Source organism: Hypanus sabinus, unplaced genomic scaffold, assembly GCF_030144855.1.
Source record: "Hypanus sabinus isolate sHypSab1 unplaced genomic scaffold, sHypSab1.hap1 scaffold_276, whole genome shotgun sequence".
In the NCBI taxonomy this organism is placed as follows: domain Eukaryota; kingdom Metazoa; phylum Chordata; class Chondrichthyes; order Myliobatiformes; family Dasyatidae; genus Hypanus; species Hypanus sabinus.
The window spans coordinates 1-23,239 of NW_026780896.1; the positions used below are offsets into that span (position 1 = coordinate 1).

General features: G+C 45.4%; 1 protein-coding gene across 2 annotated transcripts; it reads right to left on the reverse strand.

Annotated features, from left to right (window-relative positions):
• Positions 1 to 2,259: 2,259 nt before the first annotated feature.
• LOC132388191 (NACHT, LRR and PYD domains-containing protein 3-like) lies at positions 2,260 to 21,208 on the reverse strand. 2 transcript variants are annotated; one of them, XM_059960548.1, is made up of 10 exons: positions 20,876 to 21,208; positions 17,131 to 17,222; positions 15,346 to 15,512; positions 10,102 to 10,273; positions 9,939 to 10,004; positions 6,193 to 7,948; positions 5,149 to 5,235; positions 4,818 to 4,988; positions 4,495 to 4,662; positions 2,260 to 4,330 (listed from the first exon to the last, which is right to left on the reverse strand). In XM_059960548.1, exons 2-10 carry the CDS (start codon positions 17,138 to 17,140, stop codon positions 4,243 to 4,245), a joined length of 2,685 nt encoding a protein of 894 aa, XP_059816531.1. In that variant the 5' UTR covers positions 17,141 to 17,222; positions 20,876 to 21,208; the 3' UTR covers positions 2,260 to 4,242. The 2 variants fall into 2 exon arrangements, with proteins under 2 accessions (XP_059816531.1, XP_059816533.1); XM_059960550.1 differs by lacking the exons at positions 10,102 to 10,273; positions 15,346 to 15,512; positions 17,131 to 17,222; positions 20,876 to 21,208 and having other exon boundaries at positions 2,261 to 4,330; positions 6,193 to 8,137.
• Between the last annotated feature and the right edge of the window lie 2,031 nt (positions 21,209 to 23,239).

Below are 23,239 nucleotides of genomic sequence, written 5' to 3' on the forward strand. Positions count from 1 at the left end.
CCGGTCACAAGAAACAAGGTGACAACGGCCATCTTAATTCCTACCATCGCCCCCTCCATGGCGCCCATTGTCACTCAGCCCATCACTTTCTCCCCCGAGACCATTTTCAGTCAACCTTTCACTCCCTCCCTAGTGACCTTCTAAATCCTTCTGTCGTTCACTCCCTATTCACTATTTTCATTCAGGAGCCCCTCGCAGGAAAGACACACTCGACCATCCTCCACTCGATTGCGCAGACTGTTTATCACAAACAATAAATATATCGCAAACAATAGAGACCGATCCGACTTCCTCATCACCGGATCCTGTGCGTCATCACTCCGAGTGTCGTGGAGAGAGGAGGATACAGACACCAGGAAACGTGTGCGGGAATATTCCCGGTGTCGATACAGAGACCCGACACCGTGCGCGGTAAAAACTCTCGGTGTGGAGACAGAGATCGTGAACCTTACCTGGCAAAATTCCCTGTTTGGGACATGGAGACCAGGAACCGTGCCCTGTATAACTTCCGGTCTGTTATGTGGACGCCGGGAACCGGGCGCAATGAATCTCCCGGCGTGGGGACACGGAAAGGGTAAACCTCTCCCACACGCATCCCACTCCCGCTATCTTCAGGAAGACGTGCCGAAGGTTCTTCAGTCCGATCGTATCCACCGTCTCCGCCAGGAGATGAGCATCATCAGTGTAACAAAGTCGTCAACATCCACACCACCCTTGACTGTCCGTGTAACTGATAAACCATCGGCGTTCTCGACAAATTCCATAAAAGCCGCTCCGAGTTCTGTCACGTACAGAATTCAAGCGTCCCGCTAACTAACAGGATCACATTCCCGTTGGAAATAATCTGAAAGGAGTCCTATTGGGAGGCCGATGGTGGGAGTGAATGGGAAGGGCCAGATCCCACTGGGAGACTCCGGACGACAGGAGTGAATGGGAAGCGGTGCAGACGGTGCCAGTAAATGGGAAGGGACGGGGCTCAGTGGGAGTGAAGAGGAAGGGGTTGGGCCCAATGGAAGTTTGGCAATACAAGCGAATGGGTAGGGGTGCGTCTCGTTAGGAATGCGGATGGGTGGAGTGAGTGGGAAAGGGTGGTGTCATTGGGAGTACGGATGGTGAGAATGAATGGGAAAGATTGGCATTTGATTGGGATCGCTGTCCGTGTGAGTGGACGGGAAGGGACGAGGTCCTGTGAAGAGTGCGGACCGTGGGAGAGGACCCGAAGTGGTGGAGTCCCGCTTTGAAAAATTATCCACAACTTAGATTTCATCCTGGGCTACTTTTCAACCCTACAAGTCAAATGTGATTGTTAAGTGCTATGGTTATGATTCCCGTCTGTACTCCCCTGCCTGTTTGTGCCACCTCCCACCCTCTCCTGGTCTGTGCAAACTGCATCCCTCCCCGTCTCTGTGACCACTTCTACATATATTCATCGTGTGTGTGTGTGTGTGTGTGTGTGTATGTGTGTGTGTGTGTGCGTGTGGTTCCTGGTTCCAAGGTGAACACAATGTGAGTCTCCACTCAGTTGATACACTACAGAGGCGTTTTTATTTTCCCCGTGTCTGACCCCGGGTGTGTGTGATGGGACAGTGTGGAGGGAGCATCACTCTGTGTCTGACCCCGGGTGTGTGTGATGGGACAGTGTGGAGGGAGCATCACTCTGTGTCTGACCCCAGGAGTGTGTGATGGGACGGTGTGGAGGGAGATTCACTCTGTGTCTGACCCCGGGAGTGTGTGATGGGACGTTGTGCAGGGAGCTTCACTCTGTGTCTGACCCCGGGAGTGTGTGATGGGTCGGTGTGGAGGGAGCTTCACTCTGTGTCTGACCCCGGGAATGTGTGATGGGTCGGTGTGGAGGGAGCTTCACTCTGTGTCTGACCCCGGGAGTGTGTGATGGGTCGGTGTGGAGGGAGCTTCACTCTGTGTCTGACCCCGGGAGTGTGTGATGGGATGCTGTGGAGGGAGATTCACCCCGTGCTAACGCCGGTCTTCCATCCACCATCCCTCTCATACTAGGAACCTCAGTAGACTTACGTCTGATATATCAGTCGATGTAACTGTCTGCGGGGGGCGGGAGGGGGACAGTTAGCCAGGAAGGGGGTTGGGTGGAGATGAGATCCTGGGCACCCAGACTCCGGCAGTCCGACCTCCCTCAGCCTGGAGCAGAGACGCTACTGTGTCAGTGTGAGGAGCTCCGACCCACTGTTGCAGTCCACAGGGTGCGGGGGGCAGCAGAAACCTCAAATAAAACTCGAGTCCGGCACCAGGACAGGAAGTTACAGCGGTTTATTGATTTCATCATGACAAATGTAAATTAAGCAATGTTGGCCATTTGAATTCTGTCCATCACTCTCTCCCTGCAGGCCATTATAGCAAAGGAATCTAGGACTATTTCAGGTCGGGCAGCCACTCTCTCTGACCTGTCACCTTCTGGCGTCCATTTTCTCACAGTGCAGCCCTCCCTTCCTCCCTGGTGACGATTTTCAACGTGCGCGTCAATCTCCCCGGGTGATAGTTTTATATTCTGGCTTTAATCCAGAAACCTATTTTTAATCAGCACATAACTCCCGATGTCTCCTCCCGGTATCACCCCTGGTGATAATTTTCAGTCCCCACCCTGTCGGTCATTTGAACTCTGCCTGTCACTCCCATTCTCTTGTCAGTGTATAACTCCCTCCCTGACAGCCCTGAGAAACGTGGTGACCACGGCCATCTTAATTCCGCCCATCGCCCCATCCCTGGCGCCCATTGTCACTCAGCCCATCACTTTCTCCCCGGAGACCATTTTCAGTCAACCTTTCACTCCCTGTCTAGTGAACATTCTAAATCCTTCTGTCGTTCCCTCCCTATTCACCATTTTCAATCAGGAGCCCCTCGCAAGACAAACACTCTCGACCACCCTCCACTCGATTGCGCAGACTGTTTATCACAAATAATAAATATATCGCAAACAATAGAGGCCGATCCGACTTCCTCATCTCCGGATCCTGTGCGTCATCACTTCGAGTGTCGTGGAGAGAGGAGGATACAGACACCAGGAAACGTGTGCGATAATATTCCCGGTGTCGATACAGAGACACGACACCGTGTGCGGTAAAACTCTCAGTGTGGAGACAGAGATCGGGAACTGTGCCTGGCAAAATTCCCAGCCACGTTATGAAGAGCGGGGACCGTGCCAAGTATAACTTCCTGTGTGCTATGTGGACACCGGGAACCGGGCGCGATGAATCACCCGGCCTTGGGACACGGAAACCATAAACCTCTCTCACATGCTCCACCAACCCCGGCCATCTTCAGGAAGACGTGCCAAAGGTCCTTCAGTCCGATCCTATCCGCCGTCTCCGCCAGGAGATGAGCATTGTCAATGTAACAAAGCCGTCAACATCCACAGCACCCTCGACGTTCCGTGTAACTAATAAATGTCAAATTTTGTAAACTCCGCACCCAGTTCGGTCAAATACTGAATTCTGGCGTTCTCGCCAATTTCCATAATCCCATTCCCGTTGGAAATAATCTGAATGGAGTCCCACTGGGAGGCAGATAGTGGGGGTGAATGGGAAGGGCCAGATCCCACTGGGAGATCGGATGACAGGACTGAATGGGAGTGATCAGACAGTGGGAGTAAATTGGAAGGGGCGAAGCCCACAGGCAGGCAAACAGTGGGACTGAATGAGAAGGGACGGGGCCCATTGGAAGTATGGACGATGAAAGCGAATGAGTAGGGATGCGTCCCATTAGGAATGCGGATGAGTGGAGTGAATGGGAAGGGGTGGTCTCATTGGGAGTGTCGATAGTGACAATGAATGAGAAAGAGTGAAATTTATTTGGGATCACGGTCCGTGTGAGTGGACGGGAACGGACGGCGTCCTGTGAGGACTGCGGACCGTGGGAGATGACGGAAAGGGGTGGAGTCCCGTTCTCCAAAATTATCCTCAACTTTGATTTCATCCTGGGCTACTTCTCGAGCCTAGAACTCAAATTTGATTGTTAACTGCTATGGTTGTGATTCCCATTTGTATCCCCCTGCCCGTTTTTGCCCACTCCCATCCTCTTCCGTGTCTATCCCCAGGAGTATGTGATGGGACGGTGTGGAGGGAGTTTCACTCTGAGTCTGTCCCCGGGAGTATGTGACAGGATGGTGTGAGGTTGCTTCACACTGTGCTTGACCCCGGGAATGTGTGATGGGACGGTGTGGAAGGAGCTTCACCCTGTGTCTGACCCTGTGATGTTAACACATTCTGATGTTCACAGATGCACGGTCAATCCAGGTCTGGGTTCCTGCAGAGCTCTCAGTTCGTTCCTCCCTTTCTCTCCAAACTGATTCCCCAGCAACCTGAAACAGATGGAGGAATAAAGATGAAATAAACAGTTTTCACAACAGTGTCATTAACAGGGGACCGGGGTTATTGTTTCAATAGCACTCACAGACAAATATCACCAGGAAATCCACGGATCCGCTGACATTTTATCAGATTGAATGTTAACACAAACACTCACTCTATCCGCTGCAGACTCGGGAGGGTAAGTATGAAGCGGCGGAGGGCAGGGACCCATCGGTCTGTGAGCGAGTTCCATCCCAGGCTCAACTCCCTCAGTGATGGTTTTGTACTGAGAGCAGAGATGAGATCCTCGGCACCAGAATCTGTGAGACCGACACGACTCAGCCTGGAGAAGAGAGAGAGTGAGGGTGAAGGACACAGAGAGACAGGAGACGGTACAAATCCACAGTGTTTATCAGTAACACAATTACTGATCACATTAATGTTCAGTGTCAGATAGCCAGTGACTGTAAACACAATCTCCCACAGTCTGGTACTTACCTCAGTTTCTGTATTTTACACTCCGGGTTCCTCAGAGCCGCAGACACCAGTTTCACTCCTGAATCTCCGAGTTTATTATCACTCAGGTTCAGCTCCGTCAGTGATGGGTTTGTACTGAGAGCGGAGGCGAGATCCTCGGCTCCAGAATCTGTGAGACTGACTCCCCCCAACCTGGAGATGAGAGAGAGAGAGAGTGAGGGTGAAGGACACAGAGAGACAGCAGACGGTACAAATCCCCAGTGTTTATCAGTAACACAATTACTGATCACATTAATGTTCAGTGTCAGACACCCAGTGACTGTAAACACAATCTCCCACAGTCTGTACTTACCTCAGTTTCTGTATTTTACACTCTGTGTTCCTCAGAGCTGCAGACACCAGTTTCACTTCTGAATCTCCCAGTTTATTCCAACCAAGGCTAAACAAAAATAAACAAGTTGATGAACAAAGTGATTCAAACCGTGGGTTTGGGGGAATTTCTCTCACTCGGATATTTCAGGAAACATTAAACCCTTCAGTAAATCACTGATCGGAGTTCACATCACTGTCAATGTCCCTCACTGTCCAGCTCCAGGGTATTCACCGAATGTCAATAATTTAGTGTGCCGGTGTGACCCTGTAAACTCAACATATTCTGTCCAATTTCCCGATGGTTAGAAAACTGTTCCTGATATGTTAGGGTTGAAGTGTGGGAGGAAGTGCCATAGTGAGGAAGATTCGTGAATGAGGATATGTCGATGGGAGTCGATAGAAGAGACTCCATCTCTGAATTCCCAGCTCCATAGAAGAGCTGGGAAGACAGAATCAGCAGGACGAAGGGGGATGAGGAGGAGGATGCTGATGGGAAAAGATAATCCCACAAGATGGGACGATGCAGAAATTGATTGCACAGGAGGGTTGAGTCTGAACGGAGGCCCACAATCGGGAGAGGGGATGCACGCATTGGGGACTGGGTATCTGGCAGTGAGCACAGTCGCACAGGTGGACTGATGGTGATAGTCGCACACGGGGATTGGCAGGGGAGTGCAATCTCACAATGGCATTTCTTTCCTTCTCCCTGGGACGGTCTGCTGACGGTCTCTTGTCCCTCACCGGGAAGGTTGTGTGAATCTCTGACCCACCTGTTGCAGTCAGTGTTGCTCTGGGTGTCAGTAACAGTGAGAAGGAACATTGTCAATGGACGTGTCACAGGCAGCGGGAAACACAGGCAGCCAGTCCTTTGATTTAATACAGTTAAACCAATGGCCACTGTTCACTAGGCATTTGTCAGAATTCTTCACAATCTGATTTATTACAGTTTTATCCCAGTTTCTTTACATTGAAACAACACAATGGAACAGTTTCACAGTTCAGAGTGAGAGATAAATCAAGTTACCTCAACTCCTGGCACTTGTGCAGCCCGGGTCCCAGCCGGTGGATTCCTTCGCAATGAATGAGGCAGTTCTCAAGGTCGAGGTGTTTTATTGTATCACAGAGTCTGATGACATGAGACAGGACTGCACAGTCAATCGGGGTCAGTGTCATTCCACTGAATGAAAGTGTTTCCACAGATCCCAGTGCGGCCTGAGCCAGTCCACTATTCTGAGACTCAAACAGGTAGTGCAATGTGTTCAGAAAGCTCCTTTTACCAGCATCACTCCATGTGTTTCCAATCTGACGTTTAACCTCCTCCTTCACCCAGTCAATCACCCGGCAGGTGGTTTCATTGGGAAATGGACCCAGAAACTCCTCCAGGCCCCGAGCTGTCATTGGGGAGGTGAGACCAGCAAGAAAACGGAGGAATACCTCAAATCGCCCATCTGTTGTGTTGTGGGCTTCAGTGAGGAATTTCAGGATATCCCCGGGATGTGGATTCAGGAATTGTGCGACTGAAGCTACAAACTCTTGGATGGTGAGGTGTGGGAATGTGTACACCACGCTCCGGGCAGAATCCTGTCTCTCCAAAAGCTCCATCAGGAACCCGGACAGGAACTGGGAAGGCTGCAGATTGTACTTGATCAAATCTACATCTGTAAACACAATTTTCCTTCCGGACACTCCTCTGAAGGCCAACTGACCAACCCTAAGTAACACATCACGGGGGTTCTCCATCTCACGGCCGTGGTTTTTCAGGATGTTGTAAATATAGTAGGAGTACAGTTGGGTGATAGTCTTGGGAACTTGCTGGGGGTCCCTGACTCTTTGTGTGAAGAAGGGGCCCAGTGCCAGAGCGAGGATCCAGCAGTAGGAGGGGTTGTAGCTCATGGTGTACAGGATCTCGTTCTCCTTCACATGTTTGACAACAGCTGCCGCCACCATTTTATCTTCAAAATGCCTGATGAAATATTTTTTCCGTTCCTCACCAGAAAATCCCAGGATTTCAGCCCAGACACTGATCTCAGCCTTTTCCAATAAATGTAACGCAGTGGGGCGGGTGGTCACCAGCACTGAACACCCTGGGAGCAGCTTGCCCTGGATTAAACTGTACACAATGTCAGACACCTTGCACTTGAATTCAGGATCTGTGCATGTGGGCTGAGGTTCTGTGTTTCTCCGGCTGTCAGCAAAATCAATTCTGTCATTGAATTCATCCAAACCATCAAATATAAACAGCAATCCCTCTGGGTTCTTCCAGACCTCTCTCAGAATATTCCCAAAGTAAGGATACTGATCCAGAATCAGTTCCTTCATGTTTATTCTGCAGTTAATGGTGTTTAAATCGCGGAATTTGAAACTGAAGACAAACTGGAATTGTTGATATATTTTCCCTGTGGCCCAGTCATAAACAATCTTTTGTACCATTGTTGTTTTTCCGATCCCTGGAACGCCGGCCACCGCTGTGGACATCCCAGATTTTTTTTCCATGTTAGGTCTTTTAAATTGTTTAAGAAAACTCCTCTTGAATAACTGATGTATCCGGATTTTTTCCAGCTCTCTGTGGAGATGTTTCTCTCTCAATTCTTCGTGGGCTCTGCCTCTTGCTAACAGCTCATGTTCCACCAGTCTCCGATCTCGAACAGTAGAAATGACCGTGAGCTCAACGTATCGATCAACCAGCTGGAAAACCTTCACCTTCTCCCTCATCAGGATCGTGTTCACTCTCAGTGTTTCAGTTTGTGCCCGCAGAGTCTCCTTGTGTTTCCTTCGAACATCTTAGGACGGAGAGAAATAGGTTGTCTGATGAACATAGACATTCAACGTATTTTCCCGAATAAAAAAAAAAGTTGGTACTTTGGTGCCAGGGTCCGAAATGCCTCTGGACAGACAATATGTTGAGCAGCCAGATGTCTTTTCACAAATTGGTACATATGACATTGGGAGAAAAAAAAAAGGGAGGAAGTCTGGAAGACAGAAAATAGGGAGATACGAATTAAGCTGAGAAGCTAGAACTCAAATGTGCTTGTCTCAGAATTCTTGCCTGTTTCACACGATAGTAAAGATAGGAATAGAATGAAGTGGCAGTAAATGCGTGGCTGAAGAATTGGGTCATGGGGCAGTGACTCAGATTTCTAGGATAACTGAGACCAATTCTGGGGCAGGTGGGACCTGTACAAAAGAGACATGTTGTACTTGAATCCGAGGGGGGCCAATATTCCTGCGGTAAGATTTACTGGAGCTGTTGGGAGTGTTTTAAACTAATATGGTAGGGGGTTATTTAAATGCTCGTAGCATTCAGAATAAAGTGGAAGAACTCTTGGTGTTGTGGGCATCACTGAGTCGTGGTTGAAAGAAAGCCATAGTTGGGAGCTTAACGTCAAAGAATATACTTTGTGTCAAAAGGGCAGGCAGGACGACATAGGTGGTAGTGTGGCTCTGCTGGTGGAAGATGTAATTGCATCTTTAAAAAGAGGTAACATGGCGTCAGCGAATGTTGAATCTTTGTGGGTGGAGATAAGAAATTGCAAGGGTAAAAAAACTGTGGGAATCATATATAAGCTTCCACATAGTAGCCAAAATGTTGAGATGAGATTGCAAAGGTAGCTTCAAAAGGCATGTAATAAGGATCATGCCACAGGTGTAATTGGGCACTTCAATATGCAAGGGAAGTAGGAAAATCAAGCATACTTAAGGTGTCGGATCGCATGAGAGGCAATTTATTGAATTCCCACGAGATAGCTTTGTAGAGCAGCTTGTGCTTGAGACTACTCGGGGAAAGTCTATATTAGACTGGGTGTTGTGTAATAACCCAGATCTTAACTGGGAGCTTGATGCAAAGGAACCTTAGGAGGCAATGATCATAAAATGATTGGATTCAAATTGCAATTTGAGAGGGAGAAATATAACATACATGTACCAGTATCGCAATGTAATAAAACGCATTACAGAAATGGCACATAAGGTAGCAAACGTGAGTGGAAAGTTGGAAGAATGGAAAACTTTTAAAATCCAACACCAGGCCACTAAGAAAGCTGTAAGAAGGGAAAACATGAAATATGAGGGCAATCAAGACCATAATATAAAACAGAATAACAAACTTTGTTTTCAGTTATATAAAGAGTAAAATGGAGGAAAGAGTTCATATTGGAAAATGACGTTGGCAAGATAGAAAAGTTACTGGCACGGATATCGGAATGACTGACAAGAGATATGGAATGATAGAGACAGCAAGTGAGAATAAAAGTGGCCTTTTCTGGTTGGCTGCCAGTGACTAGCGGTGTTCTGCAGGAGTCATTATTGCGACCACTGCTTTTCACATTGTACGTCAATGCATTAGATGATGAAATTTATAGCTTTGTGGCAAAGTTTGCGAATGATAGAAAGATAGGTGCAGGAGTAGGTAGTGCTGAGGAAGCTAGGCGATTGCAGCAGGGCGTAGACAAATTGGAAGAATGGGCATAAAGATTGCAGATGGAATACTGTTTTTGGAAATGTCCGATAATACATTTTGGTAAAAAGAACAATAGTGCGGACCATTATCTAAATGGGAAGAAGGTCGAAACATCAAAGTTACAGAGGGATTAGCAAGCTTCCAGAGGTTAATTTACGGTCCGAGTCTGCAGCAAAAAAGGCAAATGTAACGTTGTCATATATTTCAAGGGTAAACGAAGGTAATAGCAAGGAGATAATGCTGAGACTTTATAAGACTGTAGTCAGACTTTCAGCGTGAATTAAAAACATTGACATGTCCGTTCCATCACTTACCTTTCAGATGCTTGGGCACTTCAGATAAACCCCGCTCAGTGTCCATGTAGGCGACCTGGCCTTCACCTGTTCAAACAGATTAACCTGCATGAAGTCTGTTCTGTGTAATACTATAAATTCATCAGCATCTATATTGTAATACACAATGTATTGTTCACCGTACCACGTTCCCGTATTTCATTCAATATTCTGCTCAGCTTCGGTAAATGATGATGTAATTTCACAAAGGATTCCCACATCACCTTCCGGGCCCCGGAGCCCTTCTCCATCACCAAATCCAGGAGGAGTTTGGAAGCGTCTGCTCGGTTCCCCTTCTCGGCGAGCTCAGTCACGCTCTGTAATGAACAACGGGAAATATATTGAGGAGCGGAGGGATGGTTTCAAATCTACCCTGATCATAGACTGACCCAGCATATTCTGCTCTCCACAGATCACTAACAGACATTGAAGTGTTCAAAGCGGGGTAAAGATTTAAAAAGAAAAGCGAGGGGGTCGTTCGGGACATTCCGCGCCACAGATTGCGGGGTACTTATCCACTTGGCAAAGCTTAGGCGGAGCAGACGTAATGTGAGTGATTGAGAGATAGAGCGTGGAGTTGAGACTTTGTGTCAGAGAGGTTTCAGTGAGGAGAGGCAGAGGCTTTAGGTAGATTTTCTATAGTATTTTCGATTCCTTTTCACAGTTAGAACAGTGAGAATACCAGGCAGGATAGTGGAATGTTCTTCATACAGGGTGTGGCAAGGCAGGGAAACCTCCAATGTCCCCGATAACTACACCTTCAGGAATTAACCATATAACCATATAGTTGCATCCACCTGCAGCTTCTTACAGACTGTGTTCGGGAATTGGAGCTGGATGAACCCAGGTTATTTCAAAAAGCTGCGAGGTCGGCTGGCAGTCGATAAAGGGAGGGAGCTGTTACCAAGGCCAGGACACAGGAGGGGAAAAGAGGACAGGCAGCCACTTCAGGAAACCCCACTATAACGGGCATACGGCTTACAGTTGCGGGGTATGACCTAACAGAGGAATGCCACGGCGATTATGTCTCTGGCACTGAGTTTCGTTTTGTGACACAGTAAGGGTGAGAAGAGTGAACTGCACTGACAGGGGAACTCAAGGGTTAGAAGAACAGACAGGAGATTCTATTAACGAGTACAAGATTTCTGTATGGTGTGTTGCGAAGGTCAGGGAGTCCTCGCTTTGACTCTGAAACTTTCTTAAGGGCACGGTGAGCAGCCAGAGGTCGTAGGCCACGTTGGTACCACTGATGTACTAGTGAAGTGTGATGAGGTCCTGCAAAGTTAGCTCATGGAGTTAGATGCTAGGCTGACGGGCAGGAACTCCATGGCCGCGTTCTCAGGGTTGCTACCCATAAAACGTGCGAATGAGGCCTGAAATAGGACGGTGTACAGTCTAACGTGTAGCTGATGAAATGGTGCATGACGGCGTGCTTCAGATGCTTGGATGTATGGGCTCTCTTCCAAGGAAGTTGGGGCTTAGAGACACCTGATCGTTTTGCACCTGAACTGGAGGAGAACTGATACCCTTGCGGGAAGGGTTGTTAGAGTTACATGGGGAGGGGGGAGGTGTTAAACTTGAGTTGCAGGGGGATGAAGAACCAACGTGGATAGTGGAGTGGTTGAGTGGGAAAGATGTTGTTAAGCCGACATGCAAAGTCAGGAAACTAAAGGATAAGCATCGTGAAACTTCTTTTCTCCAAAATGCGTATTATTTCAATGCAAGGAGTATTGTAGGAAAGTCAGATCAACCTAGCGCATGGATCAGCTCATTGAATTACAGCATTGTAACCTTTAGCGTGATTTCGTTGGAGGAGGTTCAGGAGTGGCAGCTCAGCATTCCAGGGTTCCTTTGGGTTAGACATGATTCGATAGAGCGAGAGGGATTACAGATGGAGGGCTGGCATAACCAGTCAGAGAAAATGTCCCTGCATTGCTCAGACAGGACAAACTGGATAGCCGGTCCAATGAGACTGCATTGGTGAAACTACGGACTAAGAAAGGTATGACCACATAGTGGGATTATATTATAAAGCACCCAATAGTCAACGGGATTTACAAGAACAAATGTGCAGGGAGATCACAGAAACAAAAAAAAACAGAAGATACTGTGTTTTCATTTATTGACTGGCACTCCGTGTTAAAGCGCTGGATGGGATAGTGTAGGTCAAATGTGTCCAGGGAGTTTCCGTAATCAATATATTCATGTGACAACTGGACAGAGCACATTCTGGAATTCCGATCAGGGTACAAGACAGGGCAAGCGACAGAGGTGTGTTCAGGGGAACGCTTTGGATCTGGTTATCATAATGTCATTAGGTTAAAGATCATTGTGGAAAGGATTGGGTCTTGTCCTCAGGTTAAGATCCTAAATTGGAGAAAGGCAAATTTTAATGGTACCGGAAAAGATCTGACGAAAGCAGATTAGGACAGGTTCTTTAGTGGTACAGATGTGCTTGATAAGTGAGAGGCCTTCAAAACTGATATTTTGAGAGTACAGATTTTTAATCCATAAATGACCACAAGTGGAGAGTTTGTACGTTCCGATGTTTTTTTTTTTTGTTTTTTTTTGTGATATCACGGCCCTGAGCGCATCGCAAGTATAGGCTTGAAGAATCAAATGAGGTACTTGATGAGTACAAGAAATGCAAGAGCTACTAAAGGAGGAAATCAGGAGGGCCTGATTTATACCCAGGTATAAATTCAAAAATCAAATATGTTTTGAACAAAAATATACCAACGGACTAAATTTGTCCTCTTGAAGTTCAGAGTAGGCCTTTATGCATGAAGCTGGAAAAGGTGGGGGAGATTTTAAATAGATGTTTTTGCATTTACATTTACTTGAGAGACATACAGAGTCTTTAGATTGAGGTGAAACAGCGGTGAGTTCGTGGACTCTGTACAGATTACAGAGGAGGAGGTGTTTGCTGACTAATGCAGAATAGTGTGGATAAATCCCCAGGGTTTTCCTTCGTACCTTGTCTGAGGCTAGTGCAGAGATTGCAGGAGCTCTAGTAAAGATATTTAAAATGCTAGGTGCAGCAGTATTGGAGGGTAACAATGTTGTTCCGCTGTTTGAAAAGGATGCAAGAATAAGCCAGGGAATTATAGGCTGGTGAGCCTAACACAAGTGGTGGTATATTTATTGGCAGGTATTCTAAGGAACTGAATATGAGTACTTGGATGGAGAAGGATTCACTAGGATTCAACACTAATTTTCGCATGGTCAATCCTGTATAACCAATCTTATGGTTTCTCGAGGAAGTTAGCAAGCGAGTAATGAAGGCAAGTGAGTGGATGTTGTCAACATGGACTTCAGCAAGGCGATTGACAAGTCCCTCATGGGAACCTAGTCAATAAGATTAAGTCGCATGGCATTCATGACACGGTAGTAAGTTGGTTTAGATATTGTATTCATGAGAGAAGCTAAGAGAGGTAGTAGAGGTTTGCTTCTCTGACTGGAGGTCTATGACAGGTGGTGTCCTTCAGGGATCGGTACTGGGTCTGGTGTTTTATGTCACATATCTAAACGGTCTGGATGACATGTGATAAACTGGGTCAGTAAATCTGTGAATGACATCAATGTAGTAACAGCGAGGAAGTTTAACAGAGCTTGCAGCTGGACTTGGAAAAGCTGGAAAAACATAGAATGGAGATCAACAGATAGAATTTAATCAAGACAAGTGTGTGGTTTTGCACTATTTGAGGACAAACCACGATAGCACTAAGGCATTGAGTGGTAGAGCATTGAGCAGTGCGGTAAAACCAAGATATCAGGGAATACAGATCAAAAATTGCTTAAAAGTGTCAGGCGTAGATGTCCTGGTAAAACCTTTAGGATATGGGCATTCATAAATCAAAATATTATATACAGAAGTTGAGATAGTCTGTCGGAATTGATGTTACAGGGGCTAATTGGGAGCAATGTGTGCACCAACCGCTCGGAAGGATATCAATAAGATTGAACAAGTGCAGAAAAAGTTATATAAAGGTTTGTCAGGACTTGAGGGCCTGAGATATAGGGGAAGTGTGAATAGGTTAGGTCTGTCTTAGAGTTCAGGAGAACGAGGAGAGATGTGATAGAGGAATAAAAGTGCAGAAATGGTATAATGACTGTAGATGCGAACAGGCATGTATTAGTGAAGTTGGGTGAGACCGGAATTGGAGGTCTTGGATTAAGGGTGAAAGATGAAAGAAAATTTGAGGGAGAAAATCTTCACTCAGAGGCTGGTGAAAGTATGGAACGAGCTGTCACCAGAACTGGTATACGTGCATTCAATTTGAACATTTAAAATTATTTGGTTAAGTACATGAATGAGACGGGTATGGATGTCTCTAGTCGGTGTGCAGATCAATGTGACTAGGCGTATAATGTGGAGCTGATGGGCCGAAGAGCCTGTTGCTGTACTGTAGAGTTCAATGACTATGGCTATGTCAAGCTATGACAGGGCCACTGTTGATATTCCCTGTGGTAATCCCCGGCGAACCGCAGCAGAGAACTGGCAGTGAGGAGCAGACAACAATTGCAGTCCTTTTCTGCGTGTCAGAGAGACCAAAGTCAAATGGTGGTAATGCAGAGAAGGAAGTTTGGATTAAAATTGTCAGCTGTCTCGTGTGGAATGTTAGTGCTAGGGATCATGTTTGGCTCTTCACTAAAATTCAATCTGGTGAGCAATAGGTGAATGTGTCCCAGTAACACGAGGACCATTTGAAAGGAGTTTCTTGGTAATTCCGAGTTAACTGCAGATGCTTGGACTACTTTCAATTGTAAGATTTTGCAGTTCCCAGTGTTAACAGTATATGCTGTGATAATTACAAACTCCAAATGGAACAGTCACAAGGAACAGAATGTAACTGAACCGTGAGGCATGTTGGGAGATTTGATCAAATGAATTAGGGTTAGTAGTTGAAAAGTGAGACGATATTCAGTATTGCCTGTGCAATTGACGATGCGGTTGAAGGTAGACTGGAGAAATGAGCTGAAAAATAGTCACTATATATTTGATTAGTGGGAAAACCCGGGGATAATTAAAATAGTCGGGTGAATGGCCATTAAGTTCGAGTGTTGGGAACATGATGTAATGTCAGACTGAGTGGTGTAAAGTGGTTCTCTGCCCACTTGCAATGTCCGGCAACTGAACGTCACTAAATTCACCTCTCAATCATTGTCTGTATCCTAACCTGTCTAAAAGTGAATGTGTTGAGAAAAATGGACAGAGGCCTATATTGGTTAATAAAGTTTCAGAGTTTCTGCAAAGGAAAACTCTTTTCTTCATTTTGACCACAAGCATTACAGGATTTTCACAGCCCAGAGGCGCCGTTACACCGGTTCTGTCGGTCTGTGATAGATTCTGTAGAAGCTACACTCAGCCTATGTTCCAACCACTTACATGATACTCTAGCCCGGTGAGGTGATCCTCGCCCATTAACATGAAGCTGACTCCCTCCACACCCTCCTCAATCGCCTGCTCCAATCGCTCCATGTAGAATCGCGTCAACCGTAGCAGGTGGTGATCCTCACAATTTGACAGGAAGGCGGAGATTGCGGAGTTCAGATCTGTAATCATTCATAGAAGATAAAATTGTAGATGTACTATGCGGATGCAGACACGATGCCAATTTAAACCAATCCCATCTTCAGGAACATGATCAATATCCCTCCGTTCCCGGCCTACTCATGAGTTCAAAAGCCTCTCAGATGCTGCTGAGTATCTGTTTCCAGTCCCTCCCTCGGCAGCTCATTCCAGACATCGATCACTCTCTGTGGAAAATATGCATCCTAAATCCCCTTTAAACTTTACCCTCTAATCTTAAACCTATTCCCTCTGGGATTTGTGGTGAAACTCATCTGCACCCTCTCCAGACTCTTCACAACATTGTCGTGATGTGGTTACCAGATTTTTGCACAGCATCGAAATCGTCTCTTAACTAACGTTCATCAAGTTACAGCCCAACTTTAACAAACACCTCAGCTCATCGTTAGAACCCTACCAATTGTGTTTCCACTTTCAGATAGCTATGCATATCCATCACAAGGCTCGATCATACATCAATCTTACTAATGGTCCCAGCACTCACTGTGAACATCGCTCGCGACCTTGACCTCTCACAAGTGCAACCTCTCACATTTGCCTGAATTAACTGTACTTGTTGACTCTGTTCATATTTATAATTGGATGCTGAACACTCTGACAACAGTCCCAAATTTACGCAACTCCGCCAAGTCTGTAAGTCAACGAATCAGTCCACCCAGTATATCATTTTCAGTAACACATAGTGTATTATTAATTTATTTACATCACACACGACACATGGTGAAGCAGTGATCCTGGTGGACACCTCTGGTCACAGACCTTCAGCCAGAACACCGCTCCTCCAATCCAGACTCCATTTTATGTGCCCAAGACAACTTTGAAATCAATTTACAAATTCTGTAAGATTCCTCAACCCGAAATGTCGATAGTTAATTTCTCTCTACAGATGCTCCCTGACCTGCTGAGTAACTGCAGCATTTTGTGCGGTGCCCGCTCCACTTATCATTTTGTTTTACTTTAATCCTATTCGCCAAGGACATTTCATTGTTTCGGCAGCCCACCCCACCAACCCCCAGATACCCTGTGTAAAATTTCTCTTGTTTACTGTCTTCTGCACACAGCCCGTTCTCCCACAATATAATGATCTTTAAATTGGCCACAGAAAACAAGACACTGGGAAACTCCTCTCACCTCCATTGTTCAACAACCCAAAAATCGGGAGAGAATTCACCATTGCCGTTCCCAAATTGAAAACAACATCTGTTCCTCTCACTGGCTGTCAGAGGCATTTCCCACATCAGAGCGTACCAAATGCTGACAGAAATTCTATTTGTCCCCTCGACTGTTACATTGCCCGCTGTTGTATTCCTGTCTGAGTGTTACCCACTCCCACCTTATTCAGGAGCTCCTTCTCCTTTTACTCAGGTGAAGATCTGTGTGGTGAGGGGAGCGATTCGACTCGTTAGGTCCCTGTGCTGGAGCTGGTGAATTATTCAATGCTCATGGACGTTTTACCATTTGGAATAATGCTTTCTCTCTGCTCCTTTATCGCCCAAGTTTATCCCTCTGAACTATTGATAATTTGACTACACGTGTACCATAAGGACCGAATTTTAATGAGAAAGAGCCCAGTGAACATACCTGTGTCCATTCTGACTCTGACTGACGTTGGTTGATTGTCTTCTTCTTGTCTTCCGTCCGAGTGGAAGAAAGCCCCACCTGCTGGCAATGACCTGAATTACACAAATAAAGGGGTGAGTCAGTTCCTCTGTCCCTCATAATTTTAAACAAGTTCGTACCGTCACTGCTCAACCTCCTACATTACAGGGAGCAAAAGGAGATTGGAACAAAGACCTCCAACTGAACACAAAGTTCAAGAAGATAGCAAGGAAGAATAAGGAAACTTACTTAAAGGAGCGATGCACTGAAGCTGAAGAAGCCAGCAGAATTGGAAATAAAACAAAACAAGAGATCTGTTACACAAGATTAGAGAAATCAAAGGAACATTTCATGTAAAATGAGCATAGGAAAAGACAAAGAAGGGAAGGACCTCACAGAAGCAAAGGACATCAAAAGGAGTTGGCAGAAACACACAGAAGAATTGCAGAAAGACCCAACAGCGAAGACACCTGCAAAGACCCCCTCCGATGTAGAGCTGGACGTTCTGGAAAGTGAAGTCGACTGGGCGATAGAAAACATTGCCAATAATTAGGCTGCAGGATGTGCCAGGAGTCCAGTTGAATTGTTTAAAATTCTAAAAGATGGTGCTGTAAACGTGTTGCAATCAATTTTCCATCAGCTCTGGGAATCCAAAAAATAACAATGACCTGTAGGCTGGATTAAGATCCATTTTTATTTCAATATGCAAGAAGTGAAATGTAAAGGATTGTTCAAATTACCAAAACTTACTGACAATTTTCACATCCGAGAAAGGTAATGCTAAAGATCACGCAGGCACGACTCCAACAATATATGGAACACGAACAGCCAGATGTACAAGCTGCTTTTAGAAGAGGCAGAGGCACCAGAGTCCATATTGCTAACCTAGGCTGGATAATGGAGAAATCGCAAGAATTCCAGAAAAGTACTTATCAATGTTTTATTGACTACTCTAAAGCCTTCAGCCGTGTGGACCATAATAAACTATGGCAAATCTTTAAAGAAATGGGAATACTGGGACATCTGTTCTGCCTTATGAGAAACTTGTACAATGATCAAGAAGCAACACTTAGCACGACACAGAACAACAAACTGGTTCAAGTTTGAGAAAGCAGTATGACCAGGTTGCACACTGTCACCCTGCTTATTTAATCTATATGCTGAACACATCATGATGAATGCCGGTCTAGAGGACACGAGATGTTGGAATCAAATTTACCAGACAAAACTTTAACAATTTCAGATAGGCAGGTGATAATATTCTAATGGCTGAAAGTGAGGAGGATCTGAGGAAGCTTCTAATGAACGTGAAAGAAGAAAGTTGAAAGCTGGCTTCTTGCTCAATATTAACAAAACCAACCAGTCCTGTTAACTCCGTGGTGATAAATGGAAAGCAAGTGGAAGCAGTGACGAATTTTGTCTTCCTCAATACAAAAAATTATATAGATGGTACATGCAGCCACAGAAGTAAACGGCATTTATTTCTGGGGAGGACAGAAATGGGGATTTAGAGAAACTACTGAACAGCACAGACATAACATTGTCTACGATAGACCGTAGAGACGTCTATGGTATTTCCAGTTGAGATGTATGTCTGTGAGAGCTGGATTATTAGTCAGGCTGAATACAAAAAATCGACGCCTTTGACTTTGGATGCTGGAGGAAAGTGTTAAGAGTTCGTTGGACAGCAAGAAGATCCGAAAAATCAATACTTGGAGAAATACAGCCAGACTGCTCACTAGGAAGCTTGAAAAGCTGAAATATTTTGGCCACATCATGAGAAGACAGGATTCCTTGGAGAACACTCTGTTCGGTAAAACAGAAGGTAAAGGAGAAATTGACAGACTATGACGGATAGATAATATTATTCAGGAAATGCCTATGCCCTTGGGGTATCTTAGAGAGGCAGTTTCCAACAAGGAGGCTTAGTGTGCAGTAACGCTGTTGTATTTGGCTGTGTTCATGGGTTTTCATGTATGTTTTGAACGACAATTAAACAAACATAAGTTGGACAATAATTGCATCATAAATAAGATACTGAATCAATATAAATGTTGTCAGCCAATAACATACTTGTAAATGTTGCATTTTGTCCCTAATGTAGACAAGGAGCAACCATACTCCAAGCATCTGTCCCCACAACACCCACTGGGACAGACTGTTGGCCTAAGGTGCATCTGCTTACTCCGTTGTTTAAACCCAGACTCCTCAAACAAAATGAAGCCACCGGGTCCCTCCAGATAGTAAGATCGTGACTTGCTGTCAAAATCAATCCGACTCCGCACTTGCAGGCAACACTTTATCGGTGTGCACTAAAAATATGCTGAAGGCTTCTCCATCCTTTCTCATTCAGAGGAGATAAAACCCCTGAACTCCCACTTCAATCTGTCGCCCTTAACGCTCCGCCAACTCCTTGCTAAGGAAACCCCTTAATGACGAAGCCCATATCCCCATTGCTGTTATGCTAAATTGGTATTTGGTGTCACCAAGGAGAGCCAAGTAAATGTTACGTCACTTCACGAGAGATACCGGGCACGCGCAGCATGCTGAAATCGTCTCAACGTCAGCCCGGGACTGACGAAGCTCCGTGAGAGGGCGCGCTTGGGTGGTGAGCTGGTGCGCGCGGTAGATGGGGAGACTGTGGACCACAACCCAAATGCATAAGTGGACCACTCGGCCTACCGAACCTGCTGCTGATCTGATTTAAACTTTTTTTACGCATTCTCCCAAGTTCATTCCGATCGCACTTCAACCCCATTCTTTATAAACAAACAGAGCTTTGAATGGAATAAAAGGGTATAATTTCACTGGTCAGTGAGTAGAAAGAGTTCCTAACTCCCGCAATGAACACCGGCAAAAAATAGGAGGGTGAGAGGGTGAGTGGGAGTGGGGTGGGAAGAGGAGGGTAACCTGTTGCTTCTTATCACTACATGATGCTCTGTCCACAGGCAATCCTTCCAAAGTCTCTCTGAACATCGCATCTACCTTAATATCAACTGCTTCATAACCAGACCCAACACGCTGCTTCCCATCCGAAAAGAACTGAGTTTAAACCGACTCCGTCAGCGACAGCAGTCCTGGCTTCAAGGACATTCGTTCATCTCAAGAACAGGTATAACCCGTGCCTTTGGTACAGGGTCAAATGGGAACATTGCAAAACCTACTTCTTGTTAATCGCAGATTCATAAGTTCTGACAATTTCTTGGTAGAAAAATGCTTGTTGACTCCAGGCTATGTAAATGTAAATTATTGGTTGGCATTTGCTAGTTAGAACTGAAAGAAATGTGGTGCTGGGACATTTGGCTCCAAGAGGGTTTGCTCTTAGCAGAGGCTTGCATGACAACGAGGGCAAGTATATCATTGCAGCTTGTAATAGTCAGAGCAGTCAATGTCATGTTGCTGTAGTTCATGGTAATTCCGCATTTCTGCAATCACTATATCAGGTAGCAGTTGCGGCGTCTTATATTGGGAGGGAATTCTCAACGCTTTTTGAAATTATTATGACGTAATACAGACAAACAAGGAAACATGAGAAGTGAGAAGTTTGAAATGAGCAAACAGCATGAGGGAATATGCATGGCTTCAGAGAGATGGGATGCTGACAGCACAGTAGTACATCTGGAATGGCGCTTCTAGGTTTTTTCAGCCTCCCTCCAGCTATTTCCTATTTTCTTTGGTACAGAAATGTAATGTCTAAAGGACCAGTGTTTGAGTAAATGAGACTCACCAAACTTTCTCCTGACTGAGCCAGTGTTAACTCCGAGTCAGAAGGGTTCCCTCGAGTTGGTGCTTTCAGTCCTCCGGTTGGTTCCTTGTTACTGTTCCCTCGTCTTCAGTTGTGGTTTGCTTTCGGTCACGGGCTTTTCTTCCAATAAACCTCTCACCGCAGGTCCAACTTTAACCAGACAGATAATGATGTATGTAACTATTACAAACGAGATCAAAGCATTAACCTGAAATTTAAATCTTGAACGCATATATCAGGATCCGAGTGAAGAAATCTGGAATTGGAGGAACTCATCAGGCCAGGCAGCATCTGTACGTCGACTCTACTCTCTGCTATTGATGTTTTGTGGCCTGCTGAGTTCCTCCAGCTTTTTGTGAGTGTTGCTTGGAATTCCAGCATCTAAATGTTTTCTCTTGTTTGTTATGGGCTACAAAGAAGTCATTGTTCAGTCACGGTATAAAGTTTGTCATAATATATAGGAGTAGAATTGGGTGATTCGGTCATTCTAGTCTATTCCATAATCAATATTGGAGGATTTTCTCTCACCACCGTATTCTTGCTTTCCTGATATAATACTCAACCTATTTAGCAATCCAGAACATGAATATATCCCAATGATTGCCTCCAACACTGCATCTGGAGATTTTCACTTGATTGAGATGGGATAAAAAAAAAGTCATTGTTCAGTCATGGTATCAGATACAAGTCATAATATATAGGAGTAGAAATAGGTGACCATACTCAATCATGGAGCATGTTTTTTTTCCAGCACTGTATTCCTGCTTCCCTGCTATAATACTCAATCTATTTAGCAATCCAGAAGATGATATATACCCAACGATAGCCTCCACCACGCTTTGTAGTAACAAATTCCACTGATTAACCAATCTTTGGCTCTCATCTCAGTTTCAAAGTGAAGCTTCTTTATTCTGAGGCTATACACTCAGATCCTAGACCGTCTAATCAAGACACCTTCTCTATTCCCACTGCATCCAGACTTCTTGTCATTCAGTCGGTGTAAATCATCAAGCCCGCCCTAACTTCTCCTACTCCTCCAACCAACCCCCTAAACTCCACTGAACACAGGCCCAGGGCCATCAAATGCTCCTCATGCAAAATGCTTATCATTCCTCGGATTATTCTTTGAACCTTGTTAGCAAAAACTGTACTGAATACATTTCCGGGGAAAGAAAAAACAGGACATTTGGTATCAAGATAATGGGAAAAACTGTGGTTTCTTTACTCTTCCATCAATTCTTACTAAACGAGCGCAGGGGCACTGATCCATTCGCAGGAGATTTAAAGTGTTCCAGGGTGAATGTAGTAAAGAGAAACTGGAATTACTAGAAACGCTTAGCAGGTAAGGAACAGCCGTGGGGAGAGGAAAAAAGTTAACAATTCGGTTTCCTGACCTTTCGTCAGAATGAATTCAAACATCATCCAGTTTTTAGCGGAAAATCTTGGATTCTTCTGCACAGAGATGTGGGGACTGAGAGAAAATCTGATAGTGGTTTATAAGAGTATGAAAGACATAGATAGTATGGGAGTATGGGAGTAGACAGGGAGTATGGTTTCGCTGTTTTGAAATGTCCAATACCAGAAGACATGCAATGAACGTGTGAAAGAGTAGATGCAAAGGAAATGTGAGGGTAATTTGTTTTACTCAGAGAGGTGTGGATGCCCGGAATGCTCTGTCTGTTATGGTGGTGGAAGCATATACATTGGAGGCGTTTGAGAGTCGTTTAGACAGGCACATGGGTGTGAGGAACATTGAGAGGATATGGACATTGTGTAGGTAGGAATCATTAGTTTTGGGAATGGGGGGGTTGATTTGCTTCTCAGCTGGTTTGGCACACCATTGTGCCCGAAGGGCCTGTTCCTGTGATGTACTGTTCCGTGTTCTGTTCCATCTTCAGCATCTCGAGTTTCTGTTTGATTCTCACTGGCAGATAGACAGGTGGCAGTGAGGGGGGATTTCCAAATGTGAATTGAATTCTGAAACCCTGTGCTATTTCTACTGGTGTAAACACAAAACAGAGTATTTAATCACAGCCTCTCCCTGTGAGGGATAGAATGAGGACTCATTCTCTGCTTTACTTCAAATGGAAATTCAGAACCAAACATCTGAGCACAGAACAGGAATACTCGCTCAACAGCTCATAAACCCAGACAACTTAATCCCTGATGCATTTATCTGGGTCAAAACAAGTGCGGTATCCCGGGATCCAACCTCAGAGGGTCACAGCCCACACCGAGAGCCTCGCACATCTTTTCCAGATCTCACACTGAGAGATTCACGCTACCAATATCCAGCCCCCGGAGACGTCTGCTTCATTGCGGAAGGAGGAACACCCAGCTGCATCT

Excerpts from the sequence above, each read along its gene's own strand:
- LOC132388191 (XM_059960548.1), bottom strand. Across the intron at positions 10,274-15,345 it reads TCACCGGGCTAGAGTATCAT|AGCGTGACTGAGCTCGCCGA; the intron begins GTAAGTGGTTGG and ends TGTTCATTACAG. Across the intron at positions 4,663-4,817 it reads TGTAAAATACAGAAACTGAG|GCTGAGTCGTGTCGGTCTCA; the intron begins GTAAGTACCAGA and ends TCTCTTCTCCAG.